Below are 24,491 nucleotides of genomic sequence, written 5' to 3'. Positions count from 1 at the left end.
TGCATATCTAGGCAACTTCACCCCACAAATTCTACCGGTGGAGCTCAGAGGGGGGTGTCTTATAGCAGCAGCCTGATGCTCCCTGCCTAATTAAGTGTGTTTAATAGAGATTAAAGACCAGAAGTCGAGACAGGAACCAATGGATGGAAACTAATCAAGGAGAGAGGCAATCTAGAACTAAGGAGGAATTTCCTGATAATTAGAAAAATTAACCAGTGGAACAGCCTGCCTTCAGAAATTGGGGTGTGTCAACACTGGAGGTTTTTAAGAAGAGACTGGACAGTCAATTTTTTTGGCATAGTATAGGGCCTGTGCAGGGGGTTGGACTAGAAGACCTCCAAGGTCCCTCCCAACTCTGTGATACTGAGAGAGTGCAATATAATTGAGAGAATGCAGTGCTACTGCATCGTTGGGAAATCAATGGAGCTTTTCAAAAACAGACTGGACAATCATTTGACTGGGATGGTATAAAGTCTCCTGCCTTGAGCAGGGGGTTGGACTAGATGACCTCTGAGGTCTCTTCCAGCCGTATGACTTTATGCATCAATATATTTTCTTTTTTTAAAAAAGTACATTCTATAGGGCACAAAAATGGGACTGCACGCAACTCCTCCCCTAATATATATATTTTATGATCTAAGAGTCCTAGGATGGCTGGGGTTAAATATTTGGGTAGTTTTATCCATTTGGGCCACAGCAGGTGAGTTAAGAGGCAAAATTCTCAACCCTGGGGATTCCTTGGCAGTGTTGCCTGTTTGCTGAGCAATGGCTACAATCTGGCTATACTTCCCACCCCCACCCCCACCCCAGGCCTCTTTGACTACCAGTCCCTGACATTTCGTGTGGTCCTCCAAAGGATGCTGACAAAATGCATCTTTTGCAAATGAGTTGACTTCGTTTAAATATGCAGCATTAAACCTTCTTCCCCCACACCTGTCCCATAAGGGTAAGCTTTGGGATAAGCCTAAGGTACGCTTGGATGTTGGGCCCCAATCTTAGGAGCCCTGAAGTGGGCCAACTGACCAGGATTCTGAGAAGCGCTTTGGCCCATAAACTGGGAAAGGTGGGACTTTCCATAAATTCCTTGAAACGATGCAGGAAAGGCTTTTGCAATGTGTTCTACCAAAAAAAAAACCAATAAAAAAATAAAAATAAAAAAAATCAAATGAAATGGATCAAATCCCCAAAGAATGTGTAACTGAAATGGGGAATGACTTAATTGGTATTACAGGGGAATGGAGGAGTCCCACGGAGGAAAGGGAGGTGATTGCAATTAGAAAGACTGCAACAGCAGCCACCGAAGGCATACTTCCTTGCATAATAAAAATTCATATAGTCTCTCTCTTCCCACCCGACACTCGGATACAGTTGCCTGTGTGCTTCTGAGCTGCAAACACACACACACAAACACACACACACCAATTTTCCAGAGAATTTGCAGGGCGGAAGAACCGCAGAACTGGCATTCCTCTACTACTGCATTTTAAAGCAACACAAGTATCAGTGGCACAGTACAGAGGAACGTCGGATCAGAACCAAAGAATTACGGGGCACAAAGTGCAGCTCATTCCCAACAACCAAGCTGAACCAATCCTGGACATTCATTGCTGGCGAGGTAGTTGCTCCAGCCAAGCTCTTTCCAGAGGAACAAATGAGAATTTGATCCTTTTTTCCCTGGGCCTCTGACAGGCTCCAACCGGGGCGCTCGGAAAGAAAGGGACATAGGAGAGGAAGGGGTTTAAACACCTCTCCCTGCACCCAGATGCATTTAGAAGACAGGATGTGTAAATGAAATCTCCAAACAAATATGCACCTCGCTGGTCCCAGAGGGAGCCTGTCATAGGCAGAGCACAAGGCAAAATATGAATCATTCTGGAACACCATTTCTGTAGCAAAAAAAAAAAGCCTTCAAGAACAAATTTTAACAACATTTCCAATGATGCCAAAATAAAGAAAGTTACATGATTTGAAATACTTGGTGCTTCCTAAAATAATGCAGCAGATACTGTTTTTCCCCCCTAAAACAAGTATAACAAAAAATGTTTTTGGTCCTTCAAAATTTCATTCATTTTTATATATCTATATCTATATCTATATCTATATATATAGATATGAAATTTCATTCATATATATATATATAATGTTAAGTTTCAACAGTGCTTCTCCAAAAAAGGTCCATCTATAAATATATTTTTTATTAATTTTTTAATTTTTTTTTAAATTTTATTTTAAAACTCTCCCCCTTCACTCTATATATTATTTTTTGAATGGCGTTAACCTGCTGAAGTTTTGCCAGAAAGGTGACTGGCTGCGTTTCGGTTCGGTGAACTCATAGACCTGCGGTTGGGCTATGCCATCGGCGACCAAGTATTGTCCCTGATTTAGTGGCTCCTGGGGAGGTGGGTATGTCGGAGGAACGGATCGGGAGTAGCTGACACCTGGATGGGAGGTGGAGAAGGAAGGAGGAAGGAGAAGAAAAAGAGGTCCATCATAATGCAAGGATTAAATGGAAACACAAATTCAAGAGCCTTCTGTCCTATTCTATTCTATTCTATTCTATTCATTTTCTATTCTATTCTATTCTATTCTATTCATTTTCTATTCTATTCTATTCTATTCTATTCTATTCTATTCTATATTCTATTCTATTCTATTCCGTAATTCTATTCTATTCTACTCTACTCTACTCTACTCTACTCTACTCTACTCTACTCTATTCTATCCCATCCCTTCCAATTCCTATTCTATTCTATTCTATTCTATTCTATTCTATTCTATTCTATTCTATTCTATTCTATTCTATTCTATTCTATTCTATTCTATATTCTATTCTATTCTATTCTATTCTATTCTATTCTATTCATTTTCTATTCTATTCTATTCTATTCTATTCTATTCTATTCTATATTCTATTCTATTCTATTCTATTCTATTCTATTCTATTCTATTCTATTCTATTCTATTCTATTCTATTCCATATTTTCTATTGTATTGTATTGTATTGTATTGTATTCTGTTCTATTGTATTCTGTTCTATTCCATATTTTCTATTCTATTCTATTCTATTCTATTCTATTCTATTCTATTCTATTCTATTCTATTCTATTCTATTCTATTCTATTCTATTCTATTCTATTCTATTCTATTCTATTCTATTCTATTCTATTCTTCTACGTTCCAGAAATAAAATCCAGGGCACCGTTATGCAAGCCAAAGGCAGGCGGGTTCTGAGGGACTCCTGCTGAATAATAATCTTCATTAGCTGCCTTATAGCAAAACAGATCATTAATCCGACAGCAGCGTTTGCCTAAGAAAGCCTGTAGAAACTTTTTGAGGAGCTGAGATTGAACTAATGTTGTTTCATGTCAGCTTGCTGCTCCCTGAGCTGTGGTCCTGCCAGGCCTAGACGAAGATCCAGAAAGCGTGGAAGACAATGAAGGAGACTGAACGAGGTGAGAGAAAGCAGCCAGATCAATCCGCTAGGAAAACAGACACGCCAAGCGCAGTTATGGCTAAGAGATAAACCCCAGAAGACCATTCACACTATAGCTCCAAACTGGAGCTACGTTCCCACGAAATGCATATAAACAGATGCATAAATATGTTAATGTGCGTAAACCGATTTTCAGTACTGATGGAAGAGAATATTTGTAGCTCAGGGTTGAACTGTGCGGTCCTTGGTGCTCTTTGGGATTATTTTACTTGCAGATGTTTCATTACCCAACTAGGTAACATCATCAGTGATAGAAAAGAGGGGGTGGGTTGCTCTGTGTGTATATAGGAGTGGCTTCCCCTGCCAGTGTTGGTGGGACTGGTCTTAGTGGTTTCTTGATTAGGCTGCCTTCATTAGACTGACAGCTGATAAAATACAAAATACAAGGTAGATTTCCCTCCCTCTTCTTCCTTCTATTTTAGTTTATATTTTTAATTGGTTTGGAGTTGTCTCTTTTCCTTTTTAAAGACTTCTGTCATTTGTGTAAATAGATAGAACACAGACACGAGGGGCTGGAACGGACACCAGAGCTCATCTAGTCCAACTTCTTGCAATATGTTAAAATCAGGCTAAAAACAAAACAAAAAAAAACAACCCACAGGTTTTCCCCAGAGTGGTTTGCCGGACACATTTGGAAAACAAAATGTCAGTCCATTTCCCTGATAGACGGCATAGGTTCTCCTGCTTGAGCAGGGGGCTGGACTAGAAGACCTCCAAGGTCCCTTCCAGCTCTATTCTATTCATTCACGTGGACTTTATGCTTCCATTCTGAAGATCGTACAGAGCCAGTTGGACAAGTTGCCACTGATGTCCTTTTTCCCTGGAAATATTCTAATTCCCATGAAAGCCACTCAAGATGTTGACCACTGCATCCGGGAGCAGCAAATTCCATATATTATCTATGCACTGAACTTGATCTGGGTAATAAATCACAGGGAATCTACCCATCCTACCAGATCAGATAGGGTGGGCACCCTTCCCCTCAATATTGCCCTCTGACAATCTTGAGGGATGGGATTTGGTATATGGATGGCATGCATATTTGCTTTACGATAAGAAGGTGGACAGGGCTTTTAAATCCCATATTCTTAGAAGTGCTTTATTGCGTGTCTGGAAAAAGTATTATTATAAGTTAAATTATAAAATACCGATTTGGGGAATTCCTGGACACGCGATAGAGGGCGTATCTATGGGAGTGAGTATGGATATGGTTTCTTATAAGGAACTACTTAGATTGCAAGGGACTGATTGGCAACTTAAATCATTAGAGGAGTTAAGACAAGAAAACATAAGTTACTCTTGGTTTCAATATACCCAATTGAAAGTTAGGTGGAAGTCAGATCAAAAGGTTGGCATCACAATTACAGATCAAAATTTAGTAAAACAAATTAGAGATTTAAATTGTGCACATATAAAGAGGATATATAATGCTCTAATTGAATTGGATTCTGAAACGGAACTGGTTAAAGACTGCATGATAAAGTGGGCACAAAATATTCAGGAACCAATTTCGTTGGACACCTGGGAGATAATTTGGGTTAGAAATGTTAAATTTACTCAGGCTCAAAATTTAAGAGAAAATTTTTATAAAATGTTTTATAGATGGCATCTGGATCCCAAGAAGTTGTCTAACATGTATCCTAATTTACAGTCTAAATGTTGGAGATGTGGTAGTTTAGAAGCTACCTATTTTCACATGTGGTGGACTTGTAGAAATATAAAAGCTTTTTGGATCAAAATTTGGTGAAACATTCAAAAGATTTTTAAGAGAAAGATAAAGTTTTCTCCGCAATTGTTCTTATTGGGTATTGTGGTAGATTGTGATGTTAAAGAAACTAACTTGATGTTGAACATGATAACAGCAGCACGGTTACTGGTGGGACAATATTGGAAGGAGGATAGTTTGCCCACTATAGAAGAATGGGTGTTTAAAGTTTCGAATCTTGCAGAAATGTCTAAGATTTCTGCTTATTTGAAAGATCATTCACAGGAAAGATATATTTCAGTTTGGAGGAGATGGATAAATTATATTCAGAACAAATATGGGACTAAAAAGTTCCATTTAGCTTATGAGTAGATTTTAGTGGGATATTGTTATTGGTACGTTGTTTGTAGTTATGTTAAAGGGGAGTTAAAAGCACATTATGAATTTGGTTAATTGTATATTATGCATAATTTTTATTTAGAATATGATTATTGTAACTATAATCCTGTATTTAGCTCTGGGAAGTGGGAGGGGGGAAGTGGGTGGGTTTGGGGTGGGAGGGATTTGGGGATATATTGTAAAATTTTGTTTTTGTAAAACTCTTTAATAAAAAAAAATATTGCCCTCTGATGGGATCTAGGAAATGTGGCTTTTCTCTGGCAGCCCGTGTGACTTTCTGCATCCCGAAGCGTCTGGATTTTGATCACGTGACCACGGGGATGCTGAAATGGTCGTAAGTGTGAAAAAGGGTCATAAGCCACTCTTTTCAGTGCTGCTCTAACTTTGAACAGTCACTAAATGAACTGTTGAAAGTAGAGGACCACCTGTACTACCCCTACTGTGAAGTCTCCCAAGATGGACAGAATAATATAGACATCCTTAAGCATACAGTTCCCAAATTTTGGGGGCTACAATGAAAATACATCAACAGTTAGTGCAGACATGATTAATTGGCCAGTCTGGACTAATAGGATTAATTTATTATTGTTATTTTTCTTTCTGGCTTTATTTTCTTTGAGATGCTGATCTTTGCTCATCGTCATATATTTGATTTGCCTTTAATCATTTCCATATTCATGCCTTCAACTGGAAAAAAAAAAGAGCCACTTGACTTCACACCATTGAATTCACCAAAGTTGCAAAGACAAGGATGGCTTCTCCGAAAGGCAATTCCCAATTCTGCAAAAACAGCCAAGGCTGCATAAGGAAGGGATGGGAAGCTGGTGGTGATAGGAATCAATTAATTTGTATTCAAAGATGCCTAGTTCAATAAGACGCCACCGTTTTCCAAGGGGTCCACAGAGATATTTGGATAACCAGAGAGCGATTGCTAAGTTAAGCAGATAAATGCAATTAAGTGCTCAATATTTCTCTGGATGAAGGGGTAAAACAGCCTTACTCATCTGATGCCCTCGAGAAGACAGGAACTCTACCTCCCACCAATCTCAGCAAGCCTATCATTGGCAAGATTTACAAAGATCAGGAGGATTGTTTTGCATTATGTCTGGAGAGCAGTGTATTATATAGGAAACTGGTCTGAAGTCTGAAGTCAACTGGCAACCTGAATTGTGTTCGGCCATTTAAATTACATTAGGCAAAATCTGAAGCTTTTTCTGAACGTGAACCGTCTTCTCGTACACGAGATCCTTTTGTGCCTTCTTAATCCATTTAAAAAAAATAATCTTACACCACTGCAGGAACGTGTTCACCTGAGGGCCATGCCGGGTTTCTGTGGTGTATTGATGCCTGCAATCCAAAACTGGAAAGTTTCAGGTGGTTTAAGAGGTAAAATGAACACCTGGAGACCTTAAGGTAGCCGTATTGCCTTTCAAGCTCCACTCCCCAAATAATAATAATAATAAAAAAGAAGCTTAACGTGGTGGTGCCATTTGGCCCAATCCATTTATCCACCCTTTTTCCAGAGCTCCAGCTGTTTCAAAGCAGCAGGAAACCACAGCCTAGCCACATCACAAGCAAGAGTAGCCAAGCAAGCCAAGCCAAGCCGTGGCACAATTTGATCCATTCTGTTCGCCAGGCCAGAAAGAATTTAGTCCCCAATTTCCTAGCCCAACTACCTAGTCTAGGGGTAGGCAACCTTGGCTCTTTTATGACTCGTGGACTTCAATTCCCAGAATTCCTGAGCCAGGGTGAATTTAATGGAGGCAGCTTTATTTGCCTTGTCAAAGACTGTAGATTCTCCCATTAAAATGGATCAAGTGGCTGCCCTGATCCCTTGCATAGGGGAGACCGAGCGATTGTCCAATTCTCGCAAATGCTGACCTTGGCTGTCCCATCACCTGCTTTGCGGTAAGGCAGCTTCTGATGGCTTCACCTGCCCTGCAGGAGGTGAAGGACCAACCCTGTTTTTCTCAGGAGATAATCATTTCAAGGATTGGACAAGGGGTAGGCAACCTCGGCTCTTTTATGACTCGTGGACTTCAACTCCCAGAATTCCTGAGTCAGCTATGCTTGGTAAGATTTTTATTTTGGAAATTTTAGGAGCCAAGTCTCTTAAAATTCAAGTAATGTCTATTTTTGAAGTCCACGAGTCATAAAAGAGCCGAGGTTGCCTACCCCTGGATTGGACAATTCAGTCTATTTGTTTACTTCTGGATTTATATCCTGCCTTTGGGACAGGAAGGTGGTTACAGGGTGCCCTCATTCCATTTTCCCCACCATATCAGGTCTAGGAAGTGGGCTGGGCTGGGCTGAGGGAGGGTCTCCATGGCTGAGGGGAGACTAGAAGCTTAGATTGTCCTTCTCTTAGAACAACACTTTCAGCACTACACCATGCTGGCTCTCGGGCTGAGGGAGGGGGAGCGGCCCAAAGTCACTCGGGAAGTTTTCGTGGCGTGGGAACTAGAAGAACCTGGGCCCCCTCACTCCTAGTCCAACATCTTCACACAACATTGTTGAGGATACGTGGTTTCCTATGCAGGTCTCTCTGGTGCTCCGAGCTTGGTTGTCTTCTGACAGACATTTCATTCCCTAAACTAGGCACCAACATCAGGTCTAGGCATGATTAAGTGACTAAGGCTAACGATGTTACCTGGTTTGGGCAATGAAAGGTCTGCAAGAAAACCACCTAGCTCAGAGAGCACCAAGGACCCCTCACTTCAACCCTGAGCTACAAATATTCTCCTTTATTGGCTTTCCTTTGCATTTGTGCACACTGTCACAACGATCTGGTTCAGCTTTCTCCAACCTGACCTTCTTCTCCAGATGCAGCAGTTCTACAACTCCTAGAACCTCCGCCCAACAGCTCAGGAACTGGAGTCTCAACTACCTATTGGGTTAGGTCATGACTCAGGGACACCCCCAGCCCCCAATGGCTCACCCACCCACCCACACCTACCATCTACCCACTGTTCTCCCCCGCTGGCCGCTTCTCTGGGACTCTGATCACATGAGGTCCTCTCTTAATGCCCCACAGGGCCTCTGGGTTACAACAGTAACCAGGACTGCCATCGCTAAGCGATGGGGCCACCTGCCCGTCGTGCTTGGCCACCGCGTTGCTTGGCAATGGAAGCTCTGGGCCCAACTGCCATCGTAGCCTGAGGACTAGCTGTAGACACTCAAAGGTGTGCAGATGAAAGGACAGGGCAGGGAAAGGCAGATGGCACTCAGGGGGAGGAACAGTCAGGCAAAAATGGGACTCTGGGCTGGCTGCTTTCCACTCAATGCCCGTAACACACAGAGGGAGTTAGTTACCTTTCTGCTTACTGACTTTTCTTACGGTCATGGCTGCTTGTCGTTTCTGGTTCTCAGAAATTTCAAAGCCTGGAGAGGGAAGAGGAGGGGGGAGAGAATGAATGCTCTGCAGAAACGTATCCCCTCTTCTCCAAGTGGATTTCCTGAAGGCTTGAAGATATGGATTACTCCAAAAGGCCTGATTATGCCTTCTTTTTTTCTTTTTTGCTGCTTCTCCTTCCCATTCTTTCTCCTTCTCTCCCTCCCTTCTCTCCTTCCATCCCTCCCTCCCTCCCCCTTTCTTTTTCCCTCCCTCCTTCCCTTCCTTTGTCCCTTTTCCTTCCTTCCTTCCTTCCTTTCTCTTTCTCTCCCTCCATTTTCTCCTTCCCTCCCTTCCTTTCTCCCTCCCTCCCTTCTTTCTCTTCCTCCCTCCCTCCTTCCCTTCCTTTGTCCCTTTTCCTTCCTTCCTTCCTTCCTTCCTTCCTTCCTTCCTTCCTTCCTTCCTTCCTTCCTTCCTTCCTTTCTCCTTCCCTCCCTTCCTTTCTCCCTCCCCTTCCTCCCTCCCTCCCTTCTTTCTCTCCCTCCCTTCCTCCTTTCCTTCCTTTGTCCCCCAACCCATTTCATTCTTCATTCTAGTTCTTTCCTCAATGCATTTTCTACACACATAAGTTTTGCATGCACTCTCCCCCCGATCCATATACATATTTGCAGATAGCCGCACTGTCTGCAAGTCACCTTTCTGATGTAAAACTTGTTCCACAGTTTTAGTGTGGGGTTTTTCCCCGCTTCTGGTGCACTGCTTTTTAATATCTACGGTCCTAGGCGTGCTTTTGATTTGTGCGCTGTCGTGCATAATTGAATTTTGCCATTAGTGCATAAGTGCAAGAACACCACCCTCTGCTCCTAGAGTCATTTCACCAATTCACTCTGCCTCATAATTTATGGAGCACATTCTCCTTCACCCAATGAGAGGAGATATCCCACAGTGCTGCACTCCAGTTCATGTACTGGTTTGGAAATTGCAAAGTGGATATGCAGTTCTATGAAAAATGCAAACCAATGGAATTTTTCTTCCATCCTCCCAAACCAGTCAGTTCAACATGCACACACCCCTTGAATAGATAACCAGCTCCATTTTCTGAAGTGCTTGCCAGTCACAGGACTGCTACTTCCAATCACTGGCTCCTTTAGACCAGGGGTCCCCAATCTATGGTCTGCGGCCCACTGCTGGGCTGTGGCTTACCATGGGACAGGCTGGCCAGTACATGCATGTGGGTGTGCACACTCACCCCCACTTGTGCTAGCACCCGCAGACCTGTTTGCGCATGTGCGTGGGGCTAGCAGGAGCAGTGGCTAGTGCCTGCATGCATATGCAAACAGGGCCAATAGCGTCGTGAAGGTTGCGCGTCCCATTTGTGCACATGCATGGGGCTAGCAGCAGCGGTGGCTAGCGCCTGCGCGCATGCACAAATGGAGCTGCTAGTGCCGTGCGTGTGCGCGAGGCCCCGTTCACTTGCGTGTGCACGCAGATTTCCCAGCTGCTCCTTTTCCCTCTGGGCTGCCAAGATGAAAAGGTTGGTGACCTCTGCTTTAGACAGGTTGGGACTAAACTCTTAAGATTTCCCATCAGTGTGGCAGGATGGCTGGGAATTTGCGGAGCCCCGTCATAACTTAAAGATTTTGCATTGGGAAAGAGACAATATTACCTTCCCGTCCATACCTCCTTCAAGGCCTCTTTGCTCCCATCTGCCTTACAGGCTTGTGCTCCTTTGAAGGCAGCACAAGCATTTCCTTCAACTGGAGCCCATGGTTTTCTACTTTTGGGAACAAAAGTAGGCTTTTCTATATGAGGAGACCTGGCGGTGCAGTGGTTAGAATGCGCTATTGCAGGCTAACTCTGCCCACTGCCAGCAGGTCGATCCTGACTGGCTGAAGGTTGACTCAGCCTCCCATCCTTCCGAGGTCGGTAAAAGGAGGACCCAGATTGTTGGGGGCCATAGGCTGACTCTGCAAACCACTATGGGGTGATATATAATCTAAGTGCTACTGCTATTGCTCTCATGCAAGGAGAAACACGCGGCTGCAGTTCCCCATTGTAAGAATGGACAACAAGGAAGGGATAGTGCAACCTGTTGGTTCCAGATGGGTTTGGAAGCCAGTGGACAAATAGCACAGCAGGAGGCCAACATTCAACATCTGGCCAGGAGGGAAGAAGGATTCCTGATTTCTATTTATTAATTTAGTGTATGGCATATTGTGCACGGACTAGCAGTACATATTAATATTTCACCTAGATGAGTAAAATTAAGCCCTCATTTTTTCACTTCTTCTCCTTCCTTCCTCCCTCCTTCCCTTTCTTTCTCCTTCTCTCCCTCCATTTTCTCTTTTCCTCCCTTTCTTTCTCCCTCCCCTTCCTCCCTCCCTCCTTCACCTTTCTTTCTCCCTCCCTCCCTCTTCCCTTCCTTTCCTCCTCCCTCCCTCTTCCCTCTTTTCCCCTCCCTCCCTCCTACTTCCTTCCTTCCTTCCCTCTCTCCCTCCATTTTCTCCTTCCCTTCCTTTCTCCCTCCCCATCCTCCCTCCCTCCATTTTTCCCTCCCTCCCTCAGCTTACAGCCGGTCACAATGTGATCTACAGTTTGACATGGGACCCCCGCAGTCACACCAAGGAGAGGATGCTTGTGAGGTGCAAATCCTATTCCTTATCTCTGAGTACCTGCTTAGAACCTGGTGTCTTACCTATCTTCTCATCTTCTTGCACCATCTTTCTCTCCTCGCGGAAAGCTCTGAGCCACCTCAATTTCTCTTCCAGCTTCTTGGCAAAAAACAAGTGTATTTCCTCCGTCTCCTTGTTGTGTAGCTTGAAAGCGTTCTTCATGCTCACGTTGAAGTCGTCATCCCGTCCATCTTCGATATCCAAAACTTCATAGCGGTCCATGTCAATCCGTCCTTTGTAGTATAAGATGTCTCTTCTTATCAGATCCTGCAGGAAAGCAAGCATTGCCAGAACAGCCGTTCAGAACTGTGTCATGTTTAAAACTCTGATTTCATCTCCTCTGGAGAAGCGAACCCAATCGCTGGAAGGGCGAAGCGATTCCTTCAGATGGCTACAGAGAACCAACCTTGGATGGAACCAACGGAGGAGCTGGCACCTTCCTTAGACAAAAGCTGGGAAGTATGGAACGTGTTGAATAGACTGGGCACAGGTACAACAAGATCTAGGGACACCCTGAGTAAATGGGGCTATCCGGTGGCTTCTGCTCTTTGTGATTGTGGTGACATGCAGACAACAGCTGATATGTATACCTGTCCTTTGTGTCCCAATCTGTATTACACAAGTTGGCCATGCCAAGTTGTCTCATTCCGAACAAGGAGACCTGATATAGAGAGGACAAGCTCCTCAAGGTGTTCGGAAATGCCTTTCACCTTAGCACACTAACAAGGACAAAACATCCCGAGCATCTCTTGAGAATGAGTAAATTTTGAGTAAAATCCACAGGGACTCCTTTATCTTTTTTTACGGAGGCAATATTTTGGAAATCTCCAAAGTGCCATGTCGAGTCAGCTGGGCCACTATTTTAAAATACATATATTTTGTTTAAGAGCAGCTAGATTAACCTAGTAGCACAACATCGCACCATGCCTAAGTCATCAACTTCGCTAGCTATTCATTCCCGCTGGACAGACATGGAACTCTGCAAACACCCAGAATGTTCCTACAGGAGAGTAAAACGTAAGCGTTTTGAAAACAGTCTACCCAAGGTCAAGAAGTGTCCAAGTTTTAACTTTATCTTACAAACATAAGAAACCTGTCACTATTCCTGACAAGCTAATTTCCGAATAGCTTCAGTGACACAACAAAAAGGTCGCCTGGTATAAACCAGAAGACAGCTCGATAGTAGTGTAAACCCTGATACTATAAAAGACCAACTCCATTAGAAGGAGCACGCCATCCATCGCCCTTTGAAATTTAAACAGCCAATTTCATGAGAAGTGAACCAAAGTAGAGTTTTACCAAAGAAGTCATAAAGTCATAAATAAATCTTTAGCTTCCTGGTGCTGAACTCAGAATTCCTCAAGCAGGATGGTGATGAAGCTTCTGGGTTGTTGTTTTTTTTTGTCACATTTGAAAGAAGAAGAAAAAAGGACACTGTTAAGAGAAGTGTCAGATTGAAATATGAAACGGTTGCAGTAGAAATTAGAAATAAAAACAGAGCAAACATCACCATAATTTAATATCCATTTCCATAGCAGGGGCTTCGGCCGAGGCTAATTTTACTTTAAGTTTACCTAAACAGGGAGAGTCATTTGGAACAGCTGGTGCCAGGCCTATTTTTAAAAAGAATTTTAAATGGTAAAGTTATTTGAGCAGCTGACATAGGGGTACCACAGATGGTCCCTGGTCTAGGCGAGTCCCAAGTGGCTGAACGTGTAGGCAACTGGCTTAATCGTGTCTTTAAGGAATGAGTCAGGAGAGGAAAGGAAAAGGAGAGAGAAGAAGAAAAAGAAGGAGCAGGAGGAGCAGAAGGAAGGGAGGAAGGAAGGGATGGAGGAGAAGGAGAAGAGAAAGTGAGTGTGTAAGTGTTAGTTTTATGATCAAAGGAAGGAGGACATGAATTGAAGCAAGATTCGGTGGAGTATTTAATGCAAACATTAATACAACTATGTATAAAAATGGAATAAAATAGAATTTTTTTTTAAAAAAAGCATGCAAATCATATTTCTGTGTCACCTCTACAGTTTATCCCAATCAGACCCACGTATGTGCTATTTAAATAATACATTTCTGAATCAATTTAGAATTCAAAACTTTGGGGTGCATTTTTCTTTCCTATTCCAATACTTTTAACGCCAAGAGCTGCACCAGACCTCTGAAAAACCAGCCGCCTCTGAGGGATGCCTCAGTTCCAACCCAACCCTTCATTTGAGATGTGCATATCTGCTAGCATCTTAATCAGGAGTGGCAGGACCAACGACTCACATCAGCCTATTAACAGACCTGGCTTAAAATGGAGTGGCAAGGAAGAACTGGGTGTAGTTGCTTCCTCAGCTTTATGAACTGATAGGCTGTGATGGCTGCTGAAAGCAATTTTTGGCAAGTCGGGCTTATGTTTTATATTTTAGCAAGCCACAATATAAAAAAGATGTTGAGACTCTGGAAAGAGTGCAGAGAAGAGCAACGATGAGGGAGATAAGAGGCGAAAACATATGCAGAACAATTGCAGGAATAGGGTATGTGTGTAAGCTGTTTATTGCTTGTAAGGTGCCTAGAGTCACTGTGAGTGACTAGGCGGCTATATAAATTTTCTAAATGAAATAAAATTAAAAAATAAGCATGCCTAGTCTAGTGAAAATAAGGACTCGGGGTGACATGCTAGCAGTGTTCAAATATTTGAGGGGCTACCTCAAAGAAGAGGGGGGGGGAGGTCAAACTATTTTCAAAAGCGCCAGAAGACAAGACAAGAAGCAAAGGATGGAAACTAATCAAGGTGAGAAGAAACCTAGACCTAAGGAGAAATTTCCTATAGGTGAGAACAATTGACCAGTGGGAACGCTTGCTTCCAGAAGTTGTAGGTGCTCCATCATTGGAGGTTTTTAAAAAGAGACTGGACAGCCACTTGTCTGAAGTGGTATAGGCTCTTCTGCTCAAGCAGGGGGCTGTAGTAGAAGACCTCCAAGGTCCCTTTTCAACTCTGTTATTCTGCTATTTGTCTTGGATCAAAGATCAAATGCTGGCTGATGGAACTCTCCAAGGTGCTGAAGCATGGAGGACTGTCAAGAGATGCCTTAAGTTGGATTCCTGTTTGAGCATCTATCCTTTTGCATCTATCAATCCATAACTGATATTCTAACAATCTTCATTCCCTGTTTAAACTTCTCTGAAAGTTACTGTCCGTTCTACAGCCAGATTTTTCTGTTATTAAAAAGGAAAGTGTTCTCCTACAAGGACAATTTTGGAAAGCAGATATTCTCTAAGAATCTCATTATAGGCTGACATCCCTGCCCTCTTTTTTTTCCTACTTCTTTCTCTTTCCCTTTATTTCAAGTCAAAGGTCCTGGAAATAATTTGAGGAAAGAGGACTGCTGGAATGATTAAGCAGAAATCATACCCTTCTTTGCATTAAAAACTGAGCTATTTTAGAAAAGTGACTCTGAGCTGCCTCTAAGGAGAGTGGGACCTCAGCTTGATTGCTTAAATAGAGTTCTACTTCATTCCAATTTCTTTCCCTAATAATGAAAATTTAATCTGAAACTTAATCAACTTTGCCACATGCTCTTGAAAGGTATTCCCTCATCAAAGCTTTGCCTGCAGACTTAAAAAAAAAAGGGGGGGGGAGGAGAAGAAAAGTGAGTGTGTTTTGTGGTGATAGTCTTAAAATAGAATTAATCTTACACAACTGCATATATCATATCTCGGCAAGAAGAAGTTAACCAAGGCTGGTGTTATGTATGTAAATAGTTAGCAATAAGCCATGGAAGAGATTGCAAACACAGTGCAGCTTTGCAAGGTTTAAAGCGGGAAAATAAGGTGCAATCATTGGACGCCACAACCAAGGAGCGGGAAAAGAGACTGTTTGTATTGGTTACAGTTCAAACGCTTTCTCTATAAAAGGGTTGCAACATTTGACAGTTGACAGTTGACTTTGTGTATTCAATAAACTCGTTCAGTGTTTACCCCTCTGAGTCCTCGTCAATTCGAACCAAACAGCTGGAATCAAAAGGGGCCCTTCAGCACACGATCTAATCCCCGCTCAGTACACAAATCCGAATAAAAAATTCCTGATCAATGGCTGTCCAAGTCATGTGTGAACGCATTCAACAAGAGAGATGTCAACCACTAGACTAGGAAACTGGTTCTGCTATGAAGCTGTCCTTTGCATCCCATTTTGGGGCAACTGCATTTCACTTAGATCAGAAGAACCAAAGAAGTAGAAGCAGACGCGGCAATGATTTAAGAGCAGAACAAGGGATATTATGAATTAAAAATAATTTTAACCCAACTAAGTGTACTCATAAATAGTATGAGAGAAAACCAAACAGGAGAGATCACATGGTGTAACAAGATGGTGGGTTTGTTGTCACTGTGACTTGTGGTGGGGGTGGGGACACAAAGGGAGGCTTAGCCAATCTCACTGTACACATGTTGTACTTCGATAATAAAAGGTTCTGTTCTATGGTGGAAGGGTGACATCATTGGATCCACAGCTGGAAGAGTCAACTTCTTCAGTTGCAGAGGCTGACCAAGTGATTTTTGGGCCAGGCAATATATTATTATTATTATTGTTATTGTTATTGTTGTTGTTGTTGTTGTTGTTGTTGTTGTTGTTATTATTATTATTATTATTATTATTATTATTATTATTATTATTATTATTATTATTAGATTTTTATCCCAGCTTTGTTACTTTATAAGTAACAAAGGCAGCAAATGTACTTCCTTCTTCTATTTTACGCACAACAACCCTGTGAGGTGGATTGGGCTGAGAGAGTGTGACTGGCCCAAAGTCACCCACCTGGCTTTCATGCCTAAGGTGGGACTAGAACTCTCCGTCTCCTGGTTCCTAGCCTAGACCAAACTGGCTTGCAGGACTTGTTGTAAGGAAAAATAGGAAGAAAGAGCAGTATGTCTACCATCTTGACCTTCTCAATGAAGGACAGACATAACTCTAATGAAATAAATACTATAATTTACAAGGGGGGGGGGAAGCTTCCAGGGAAAAAGCAAGAGAGTGAGCTGTACCTGACATGGTGCATCTACCTTCCGAGGGAGGTAAAATGAGGACCCAGATTGTTGGGGGCAATTAAGCTGACTTTGTAATAATGCCGCTTTGGGGGGGGGCGAAAGCCCTAATAAGCAGGCATATACATAGAATGAAGGCTATTGCTAAGCACATTGGTTTGTGCTTCTTAGATTGTAAGCTGCCCTGAGTCTTCGGAGAAGGGCAGGATATAAATGGGATTAAAAAAAAATCCTTATACAATCCTGGGTTGCATACAGAGGCATAGAATCAAGATCAGGTGAAGTACTAGTACCGCTTTACAAAGCCCTAGTAAGACCACACCTGGAATACTGCAGCTAATTCTTGTCACCATATCACAAAAAAGATGCTGAGAGTTTGTTAAAAAAAATTAGAGAAGAGCAACTAAGATGATCAAAGGCCTGGAGACTAAAACATACGAAGAACGGCTGCAGTACTTGGGTTTGGCCAGTCTAAAGAAAAGAAGAAATAGGGGAGACATGATAGCAGTATTCCATTATTTGAGGGGCTGCCACAGAGAAGAAGAGGGGGTCATATTATTCACCAAAGCACCAGAGTGCAGGACCAGAAACAATGGATGGAAACCGATCAAAGAGAGAAGCAACCTGGAACTAAGGAGAAACTTCCTGACAGTGAGGACAATCAACCAGTGGAACAGCTTGCCACCAGAAACCGTGGACACCCCATCACTGGAGATCTTTAAGAAGAGACTAGACAGATGGTGTAGGCTCTCCTGCTTAAGCCGGGGGGGGCTGGACTAGAAGACCTCCAAGGTCCCTTCCAGCTCTATTCTATTCTAACTTCCTGTTAGGTTCCAAGCCTATCGATAACTCCAGCCTTTAAGCCTAGAAAGCAAGGTGATTTTTTTTGGCCAGGATATTGAAATCTGGATTGTCCTCACTGAGCAACAGTTGCTGTACTGCAGCATACATCCGGCTGTGTTTGGATTTTGGCTTCACAGTCTGACCCACTTCACGGGGTTCTTCTTTTTAGCAGGATCTAAATCAGATCTGAAGCATTACACCTAGCAGCATTTTCCACTCCACGTGAGATGCAAAAGGATTTGACAGGGTTTTAATGTGGCTTTTCAAGGATCTTGGTGTTGGAATGAAGATTAAAAGAAAACGAACCACCATGGGAAAATCCAGTTGCATCCTCTTATCAGAATTGGATATTCGATTGGGTGGAATTGCTATATTGCTATTTATTACTAGAAGGGAAAACATTAAAGGACAATTGACTTAGGTTTCCTCTAAACAGATCTAATAAGGAGATAATAACCGGGGAAGTGGTCCATTAACTATCAGCATTTATGCTCAATTTGCTGTGAGCAAAGCAGTACAAAGGAAGCTGCTGTTATCTTTTGTGGTCCGAATAAAAACAAGCAACACACAAGGAAGGAGCACACTAGCAACAGAAGATAATCTCTGTAGCTCAGGGATGAACTATGAGGTCCCTGGTGCAACTGATGCTGCTGCTTAGTTGGGTAATGAAACGTCTGCAAGGAAACAACCAAGCTGAGAGCCCCAGAACACCACAGTTCCTCTGCTTTTCCTTTCCCTTCTCCTTATCTCCACAAACCCCCCCTTCTATCACTGAGGATGTTACCTAGTTGGATAATGAAACGCTTGCAAGAAAACAACCAAGTTCAGAGAGTACCAAGGACACCACAATCTCCTCCTCCTCTACATAGAATAGAGTAGAGTAGAGTAGAGTAGAGTAGAGTAGAGTAGAATAGAATAGAATAGAATAGAATAGAATAGAATAGAATAGAATAGAATAGAATAGAATAGAATAGAATAGAATAGAATAGAATAGAATAGAATAGAATAGAATAGAAACGGAATAGAATAGAATAGAATAGAATAGAATAGAATAGAATAGAATAGAATAGAATAGAATAGAATAGAATAGAATAGAATAGAATAGAATAGAATAGAATAGAATAGAATAGAATAGAATGGGATGGGATGGGATGGGATGGGATGGGATGGGATGGGATGGGATGGGATGGGATGGGATAGAATAGGAATAGGAATAGGAATAGGAATAGGAATAGGAATAGGAATAGGATGGGATGGGATGGGATGGGATGGGATGGGATGGGATGGGATGGGATAGAATAGAATAGAATAGAATAGAATAGAATAGAATAGAATAGAATAGAATAGAATAGAATAGAATAGAATAGAATAGAATAGAATAGAATAGAATAGAATAGAATAGAATAGAATAGAATAGAATAGAATAGAATAACAGAGTTGGAAGTGACCTTGTAGGTCATTTACTCCAATGCCCCACCCAAGCAGGAGACTCTACACCATTTCTGACAGGTGGCAGTCCAGTCTCTTCTTGAAAGCCTCCAGTGATGAAGCACCAAAATCTGAAGGCAGTCTGTTCCATTCGTTGATTGTTCTCAGTGTCAGGAAATTTCTCCTCATTTCTAGGTTGAATCTCTCCTTGATCAGTTCCCATCCATTGTTCCTTGTCTGGCCTTGAAGTGCTTTGAAAGACAGGTTGACTCCCTCCTCTCTGTGACAGCCCCTCAAATATTGGAGCACACATGGTGCACACACAGAGCACACTACTTGCAACCCAGAGCTGGCCAATTATGCTTGGGGCAGGTGAGTGCAACCAGCAGTCCCAAGGCTGCAGAAGCTCTGCAAACCTCCCCAAACTTGCATGAAATTTCAATTTCTAACATAACAGAAAAAGAAAAGACTTAAGAACATACCAATAAAGGAGAATATTTGTAGCTTAGGGTTGAAATGAGGGGTTCTTGGTGCTCTTTGAGTATGAACTGGGCTACCCTATGTGCTGCATTTATATGGTTCTCTTTTAGTTGTTAATTGGGGTGTTGATGGCTGACTATTGATTGTTTCTTTCTGTCACCATTCCCTGGGCTCCTAAGTACCTGTTAGGCAGATGATAAATTAGCACTCCTATTGACGGACAAAAGGGCCTGTTTCAATCATTTCTCTGGCTACTTTTGTCTCTGCTCGGCCAACAATCATAGTAGCAGTGAAATTGAACACATGGCCTTGTTCATTGCAATTTGAGGCTACCAATGAGTTCTGTATGAATTAGCTTTGTCCCAATGAGGACTAATTTATGCATTATCTCCAGCAGACCAGCTGGTAGATTATAAAATGACATAAAGACAGGTCAGAGGGGTTAGCATCTCTACTACGAGTCAGCTTCCCAACCTTAAACCTGTACAGAAGGGTCCTTCAAGTAACTTCCCCAAACTTTTCTGTAACAGAGTAGCGTGTCTATAAATGCATTTATATGTCAAAATAGCACTATGGCATATTTACAATACTGTTAGAAATATCAGAAATATAATAGCTGTGCATATTACAGTGCTACATTTCTAATACTCAGCTCCACACCAAATTATATTGTACAAATAAAATTTTATTCTATTGAAGTTATTATTCAATTTATGCCCAGCTTTTCTCTTTACACTGTGTAAAGGCTTCAAGGGGTGCGTGTGCGTGTGTGTGTGTGTGTGTTTTACAGATGTTTCCTTCTCCTCCCCCTAGCAGAATTCTGTGGAGTAGTCAGTGGAGAGAAGACTTGCAATTTCTCCTTCTGAGCAATGCAGGCAAGAAAGCCCTTTAATTTCACATGAAGACCTCTGCAGAAAAGAAGCTAAGGAGAAAAGAGCAGCGACGGGGGTGGGGGGTGGGGGGGGTTGGCTGCCCTAGTCTCCTTTTCAAAAGTGATGAGAGACTCCATAGTCCCGCTCCCTTTTTTATCCCAACTTCTACAAAATGCAAACTCACCCAGAGAGCATGCCCCCCCCCCAAAAAAAGCTACTTTTTCTTCTCTTGAGTGATCGCAGGTGTTACTGGTAACCGTGTTCACAGATTAAAACAGCTTCCCTTCCATGCTCAAGTAAGTCAGGAGCAGCCGTGGAACAACTGGGGGGCCTCTTTCAGTCCTGACGCCCCCCCTCTCAATCAGATGGGAGCCTTCCAAGTGCTTGTTCCAAAACCATTTTATTTTATTTATTTATTTTATTTTTATTTATTTAAATTTATATACCGCCCTATTCCCGTAGGACTCAGGGCGGTTTACAGGGAAAATTAAAAGTTAAAATACATCACATACAATTAAAATCGATTAAAACTAAGATTAAATTAATCCCTGAACTTAACTAAAACCCCATTAATTAAATAATTAAAACCCCTCAGTCTGGGCCAGATATTGTGAAAATGTCTGTTTATGTTTATTGTCTGGTCCCTGACCTCAATGAAAGCCATCAAACCAGCTGGCCATGCAATGCGATGCACTTAAAGAGATTAATTGTTGGTTTGAGGAATCAGCTGTCCAGTCACACATGACGCTCAACTTTGATCCAGTGCAAACCTGACACTGCAAGTCACAGCCTCAAACATCCAGCAGCCAATGGAAGACCTTTCCATGTGGTCTTCAGCTTTTTCCACATAAGATAAGGGTTTAGCTAATTGATGGCTAAGGGGGCTTGAGAGAGGCCTGGCAGTCTGCAACCAATATGGTTTTCCACGATCCATTATTCATTTATTAGACTCCTCCCCACCTTTATTATTTTTTAATAAAATAACTCAAGGGGGCAAACATATCTAATACTCCTTCCTCCTCCTATTTCCCGCACAACCACCACCTTGTGTGATGGGTTGGGCTGAGAGAGAGTGAATGGCCCAAAGCATGGAGCTGGATTTCGTGCTTAAAAGCAGGACTAGAACTTTCCATCTCCTGGTGATTGGTCCAAAGTCACCCAGCCAGCTTTCATGTCTAAGGTGGGGCTATAACTCACCATCTCCTGGTGATTGACCCATAAGTCACCTAGCCACCCATGCTTAAGGTGGGACTAGAACTCATATTGGCTCAAAGTCTCTTAGCTGGCTAAGGCTGCACAAGAATTTACCATCTCCTAGTGATTGGCCTAAAGTCACCCAGGCAGCTTCTGTGCCTAAGACAAGACTAGAACTCACCATCTCCTGGTGACTGGCTGAAAGTCACACAACCTATTTTCGGGGGTAAGGCAGGACTGGAACTCACAGTCTCTTGGTTTCTGAGCCAGCACCTTAACCGCTACCCAAAACTGGCTCTTATATTCCAAGTGGACCCTTTTCTCGGGGGCTTTTTCAGTATTGCTGAGGGAAAATTCTGCCCCTGAGAAACTCTTCCATTTTTCTCGCTGCACGTAGGAGTCTTTTGGAAGGCTTTTTGCGCCCTGCTTTAAAAGAATGCAGAAGGCCTGAGATGGATTCTTTCAGAGCTCTGGGGGGAAAAAAGCAAGTTGGTACTTTGAGATGCCAATGTGACTTCGTCACTTAGTTTAAAAAGCTCTCCATCATCTGTTTTGTTTCTAAGAATCATTTTAGCCCCCCCGGACGGATGTTTTCCGAAAGTGCCCTTCATGTGCCCTCAAATGTGTTCCCCAGCCTGCAGCCAACTGACTCTTGCCAAGGTCCGCAGTGCACACGATGATCAAAGGAGAGAGAGCCATTCAAGACTTATCAGGAGTCTGGATATGACAAGAAGGAATGTAGAATCTTGAAAATTTCAGTAGGAACCTCAGCTCTCTTCTGTGACTGAGATGGAATTTCTCTGAGCATCTCAAATGTCTCTTCTTGGCCTTTTTGCAGCCCAGCCTGAGCTTCCATTTATGGAGATAAGCTAGTAATAAATTCCTTTCCTCTGTTGGTTATATATAGCCTTCCTTCCTTCCTTCCTTCCTTCCTTCCTTCCTTCCTTCCTTCCTTCCTTCCTTCCTTCCTTCCTTCCTTCCTTCCTTCCTTGTCTTTTTATCTTTTCCTTCCTTCTTTCAATAGCTTTATCCTTCCTTCCTTCCTCCCTCCCATCTCTTTTTATTTTTTTCTTTGTTCTTTCAATCACTTTATCTTTCCTTCCTTCCATCCCTCCTTCCTCTCTCCCATCTTTTTATTTTTTCTTTCTTCTTTCAATCGCTTTATCTTTCCTTCCTTCCTTCCTTCCTTCCTTCCTTCCTTCCTTCCTTCCTTCCTTGTCTTTTTATCTTTTCCTTCCTTCTTTCAATAGTTTTATCCTTCCTTCCTCCCTCCCATCTCTTTTTATTTTTTTCTTTGTTCTTTCAATCACTTTATCTTTCCTTCCTTCCATCCCTCCTTCCTCCCTCCCATCTTTTTATTTTTTCTTTCTTCTTTCAATCGCTTTATCTTTTCCTTCCTTCCTTCCTTCCTTCCTTCCTTCCTTCCTTCCTTCCTTCCTTCCTTCCTTCCTTCCTTCCTTCCTTCCTTCCTTCCTTTCCTTCCTCTTCAAATCAGTCATGACTTCTGGCAACTGCCTGGCTTAGTCCCTGCAATTTTCTTGGCAACATTTTCAGAAGTGGTTTGCCATTGCCTCCTTCAGGACTAAGGCAGGACTAGAACTCCCGGTCACCCAGTTTGGGGCCTGGTACCTTTAACCACTACTTCAGACATGCTCTTGGGTTTCTTGTTTTGTCTCATAAATCTCTCAAACCTAGCACTGCTTCATGGGATCCCTTGATTCTCAGGCCCTGGTGAATGCTGATCTGTGGTATTATTGTGTCAAGGTATCACAGACAGTCCAACACCTGACCAACAAAAGAACTGAGTTACAACTTGAAGCAGGGGCAGATCACCCTTGTCTTTATTTTAGCTATAAAGTTTACTCGATCACACAGCCTGCTGTTGGTCTAAACAGGAGAACGTCTTAAACGAATTCTAGAATTTCAACCTGTGCAATCTGTCACAGTCTGCATTTCCTCTGCATCTTTATTCCATTTTAGGTTGCAATGATACTGATGTATAGACCTGCCTCTAGAGATTCATAGCAACGCTACATAAAATAGATTTTACCAAGTCTGATTTTATTCTGTTTTATCAGAGCTCCCTTGAAAGTTGAAATGGAGAGAAGGCGAAAAATGTAAATACATTTCAGGAATGAAAAGCCCACAGATTAACAGCATGATGCCATGTAAAGATTTAGATCCAAAACACTGGGGGGGGGGAAGCGGCTGAATTCAAAATCATTTTGGAATGCTAAAATCAAATGCCTAGCCAAGAGGAATTTTTTTACTGATTAAACCGGTAAAAATGTCACATTTATTAAAATCACACAAGCTGCTAATACAACGGCTTGCTACAACTGGCCCTCACTTTATGACCGCGGTTGAATCACCAGGGCAAATGAGGAATTTTGGGGGGGGGGGTGCGTTACAGGTAGTTCTCGACTTACGACCACAACTGAGCCCAAAATTTATGTCGCTAAGTGAGACACTGGTTAAATGACCTTGGTCCCATTTCACAACCTTGCTTGCCACAATTGCTCAACAAATCACTGCAATTGTTAAAAGTTAGTCACACGGATGTTAAATGAATCCGGCTTCCCCACATTGGCTTTGCTTGTCAGAAGGTTGCAAAGGGGGATCATGTGACACCCCCCCTCCGGGGGACGCCACGACCATCATAAATAGGAACCAGTTGCCAATTTTGATTGTGTGAACATGGGCATTCTGCAACGGTCGTAAGTGTGAAAAGGGGTCATAAGTCACTTTTTTCAGCCTCGTTGTCACTTCGAATGGTCACTTAAATGAACTGTTGTAAGTCAAGGACTACCTGTATCAGCTTTTGACTTTGTATGGCACAGACAGCACACACAACGGAGTGAATGAGTCATTTGGATACACTTTTACTGAGACTCGGGGAACTGCATCAGAGTTAATTGAATAATCTGAAAGGAGGACCAACTTTGGCCTTGTAAACGGAACTTCCCAGCTGAAGCCATGATGCTCAGCTTCTGACACCAGACCTTATTTATTAATTAGCCCCAGCTTCAAAGATGGAGTCATGAAGAAA

At 42.5% G+C, this 24,491-nt stretch overlaps 1 protein-coding gene across 1 annotated transcript in view; it reads right to left on the bottom strand.

Moving 5' to 3' along the window:
• Positions 1–2,179: 2,179 nt before the first annotated feature.
• The window catches only part of ARHGEF9 (Cdc42 guanine nucleotide exchange factor 9), a 267,659-nt gene continuing 245,347 nt past the window's right edge, over positions 2,180–24,491 (bottom strand). The window contains exons 10-12 of the mRNA XM_081336695.1: positions 11,624–11,867; positions 8,910–8,978; positions 2,180–2,438 (exon numbers count right to left, since the gene is read on the bottom strand). Coding sequence (XP_081192821.1) covers positions 2,257–2,438; positions 8,910–8,978; positions 11,624–11,867 — 495 coding nt within the window. The 3' untranslated portion in view covers positions 2,180–2,256. The remainder of the gene's footprint in view (positions 2,439–8,909; positions 8,979–11,623; positions 11,868–24,491) is intronic.

Source organism: Vipera berus (genome assembly GCF_964194415.1).
Source record: "Vipera berus genome assembly, chromosome: 11".
Taxonomy (NCBI): Eukaryota; Metazoa; Chordata; class Lepidosauria; order Squamata; family Viperidae; genus Vipera; species Vipera berus.
Note: the sequence above shows the minus strand (reverse complement) of the source record. Positions and strands in the feature narration are given on the sequence as shown.